The sequence below is a fragment of the Humulus lupulus genome, chromosome X (genome assembly GCF_963169125.1).
Source record: "Humulus lupulus chromosome X, drHumLupu1.1, whole genome shotgun sequence".
Taxonomy (NCBI): domain Eukaryota; kingdom Viridiplantae; phylum Streptophyta; class Magnoliopsida; order Rosales; family Cannabaceae; genus Humulus; species Humulus lupulus.
In genome coordinates, this window is record NC_084802.1 from 13,902,817 (window position 1) to 13,905,991 (window position 3,175).

The following is a 3,175-nucleotide window of genomic DNA, read 5'->3' on the forward strand; positions in this document are numbered from 1 at the left end:
TCGTAGTTTGACTCAGTCAAAGTAGTTATCCAACCTTAATTATGCTGAAAAAAATGCAATTATGTGTTTAAAATATTCACGTATGCCGATATATCGCAGCTGGGAGCCGATATATCGCCCGTCGAAGGATACGAAAAACACGTTGACGTTACACGAACGAGCAAACGAGCCTCGGGATTACTGGGGGAGGCGATATATCGCCTAGGGTGGGCGATATATCGGCTCCATGTAGGTTGTTTTGGAAGTTTGACTTTTTGTTATTTTAAAAATACCCTTAACCACTTAGACCTGCTTCTGAACGTTTTGAATGAGTCTTTAGCATCTGATTGGCGAAAATTCAATTATTTTCATTATTTTTATTCAAATCAAAATGAGGATAGTTTCACTCCTTACCTCTATAAATAGGACCTAGTACCCAGCCCTTCCTCTCATTCTTCAAGCTGTGATCAGAGACTCCAAGGTGCTAGTGCTACCATAGAGTGATAAACACTTGGGTTGGGAATAAACTTTGCCATTCTTAGGTTTTTATAAACACTAGGAAGTGAGTTTTGAGTGTTTTCGGTGTTGAGGTTTAGAACAAACTATAAGGTCATTCAAGATATTCCTATTCTTTAAGTCCAACTCTATATGATTCTATAGTTTTCTTTAGTTTCTTTTATTCAGATCCTAACTCTTGTTATTGGTTCTTAATTAGGTTCTTGAAACTTAAGTTCTTTCTTGGTAAGTTTCTTCTTGATGGTTTAGTTCCCACATTCATTATTTATTTTTTAGAAATACTCACTATTCTTATTGTTGGTTTTAGGAGTGTTCCAAGTCCCGCATTTGTTCTCAAATATCTCAGTGTTGGTAAGGAAAATAGGATAGATCTTGTATGTTTGTATGACATGTTATGTTTATGTATAATATGTTACGATAAGTTTATGTTATAATATGTTATGTTATGTTTTTATGTTATCTAGGGTTCATAGTTGCTTAGCTAGCAAGCCCTAGTGTTTATCATTTTCATGGTTTAGAGTTATGGTTTACCCTATCTCAGATATTAGATAGAGGACCTAGAAGGGTTATCATATACTACCATGTGATCTAACCTACCTCAGATATTAGACAGGGGACCCAAATGGTTTATCACATGCCATGTTAATGAGTTAATGGCCATTAACATTGTAGTCTTATATGATGTATGTTTTTATAGTCATATGTTTTATAGTGTATGCTTATGATATAGGGTATATGTTTTAGATAGTTTTATGTTTTTTTATAGTATATGATATAGTCTTATGCTTATGTTTGCAATGTATGTTTTTAGTAGATTTTCCTTGCTGGGCACTAGGCTTATTCCTTTTTTTTTTTTCAGTGTGATGCAGGAAACTAGATATAGAGGCGGAAAGATTCTTGGTAGCTTGGCTTGTGTGTTGAGGATGAACAAACTGAGTGGACTCCGTGTCGATCGAGGATGACGTTGCTTTTAGTTTTTTTTAAAATTATGTTTCTATGTATTTTCCGCATTTAGTTTTTTTTAAACAATTGAATTAAAGTTTATGTTTTTCTTTTAAACAATGGGTACCCATGCCATATTTTCTATTGTTATGTATTTGATACAATATTTTAAGTTTTAATAAAGATATATTATTTCTTATGTATCTTTCCAAAATAGTAGCTATGTCTAGTAGTTTTTAATGGTCCAAGGTCTTAGAATAGTTGAGTCATTACAGTTCGATGTGAAAAATGCTTTCTTGAATGGAAGATTGGAAGAAGTAGTGTATATGCTTCCTCCACCAGGTTTTGAGAACAAATTTGGCACAAAAGTTTGTAAGCTGGAAAAGGCTCTTTACGGGTTAAAACAATCACCAAGAGCGTGGTTTGAGAGGTGTACTCAAGTGGTAAAAAAACAAGGCTATTCTCAAGCACAATGTGATCATACTATGTTCACTCCTCATTCTAACAATGGAAAAATTGCAGTTCTAATTGTTTATGTTAATGATATTCTCCTCACGGGGGATGACCTAGAAGAATTAGAAGCAATGAAAAACAAACTCTCCAAGGCATTTGAGATAAAAGATCTAGGAGAGATGAAATATTTTTTGGCTATGGAAGTGGCACGGTCCAAACAAGGGATTGTTATTTCCCAACGGAAATATGTTCTTGATCTGTTAAAAGATTCAGGAATGAGTGAGTGTTGTCCAATAGACACTCCTATTGATCTGAACAAGAAGCTTGGTGCAATTCACCAAGGAAGATTAGTAGATGTGGAACACTATCAAAGACTTGTTGGGAGGCTTATCTACCTATCTCACACTCGACCTGATATTGCTTTCGGTGTGAGTATGGTAAGTCAGTTCATGCATCGCCCTTACAAGGAACATCTTGAAGTTGCTTATCGCATTTTAAGGTATCTAAAAGGTAGTCCTGGTAGAGTTCTTCTCTTCAAGAAGAATAATAACAGAAGTATTGAAGCATTTACTAATGCTGATTGGGCAGGTTCGGTCACAGATAGGAAGGCTACTTCGGGATATTGCACGTTTGTTTGGGGAAATTTAGTGACTTGGAGAAGCAAGAAACAAAGTGTGGTTGCAAGGAGTAGTGCAGAAGCAGAATATAGAGCTATGGCTAACGGGATATGTGAGATTTTGTGGATAAACAGTGTGCTTAAGGAGGTGAAGTTACAAGTTAGTATGCCTATGAAGCTGTTTTGCGACAACAAGGCTGCCATAAGTATTGCACATAATCCTATGCAACACGATCGGATCAAACATATAGAAGTTGATCGACACTTTATAAAAGAGAATCTGGAAGCAAGAATAATTTGTATACCATTTGTAAGATCTGAATATCAGATTGCAGATATTCTTACAAAAGGATTATTTAAACCTACTTTTGATTTACTTGTAAACAAGTTGGGTATGTTTGATATTTACATACCAACTTGAGAGGGAGTGTAAGTTACCGTGAAAAAATTAGAAAGTAATTAGTCTTAGGTTGTTTCCTTAGAAATAGGAATTAGTTGTTGTTAGTTCCTATTTTTACGGCTTTTATATTTCAGATCCATTAGGTGATGTAATCTATAAATATTCTGATTGGCACATTAATAAATATACATTATTATCCTAAACTACAAATTTCTTAGAAGAATTTTTCTTGAACATTTTCTATGTCATCATCTCATTTTCTGCCCCTC

At 34.6% G+C, this 3,175-nt stretch overlaps 1 protein-coding gene across 1 annotated transcript; it reads left to right on the top strand.

Moving 5' to 3' along the window:
- Nucleotides 1–1,676: 1,676 nt before the first annotated feature.
- On the top strand, nt 1,677–2,927 carry LOC133805541 (uncharacterized mitochondrial protein AtMg00810-like). Its single transcript, XM_062243725.1, has one exon. The coding sequence runs from the start codon at nt 1,677–1,679 to the stop codon at nt 2,925–2,927; it is 1,251 nt and encodes a 416-aa protein (XP_062099709.1).
- The last annotated feature ends 248 nt before the right edge of the window (nt 2,928–3,175 follow it).

What these genes read in the sequence shown, in the direction of transcription:
- LOC133805541 (XM_062243725.1), top strand. Translation starts at nt 1,677, where the DNA reads ATGGTCCAAGGTCTTAGAATAGTTGAGTCATTACAGTTCGATGTGAAA.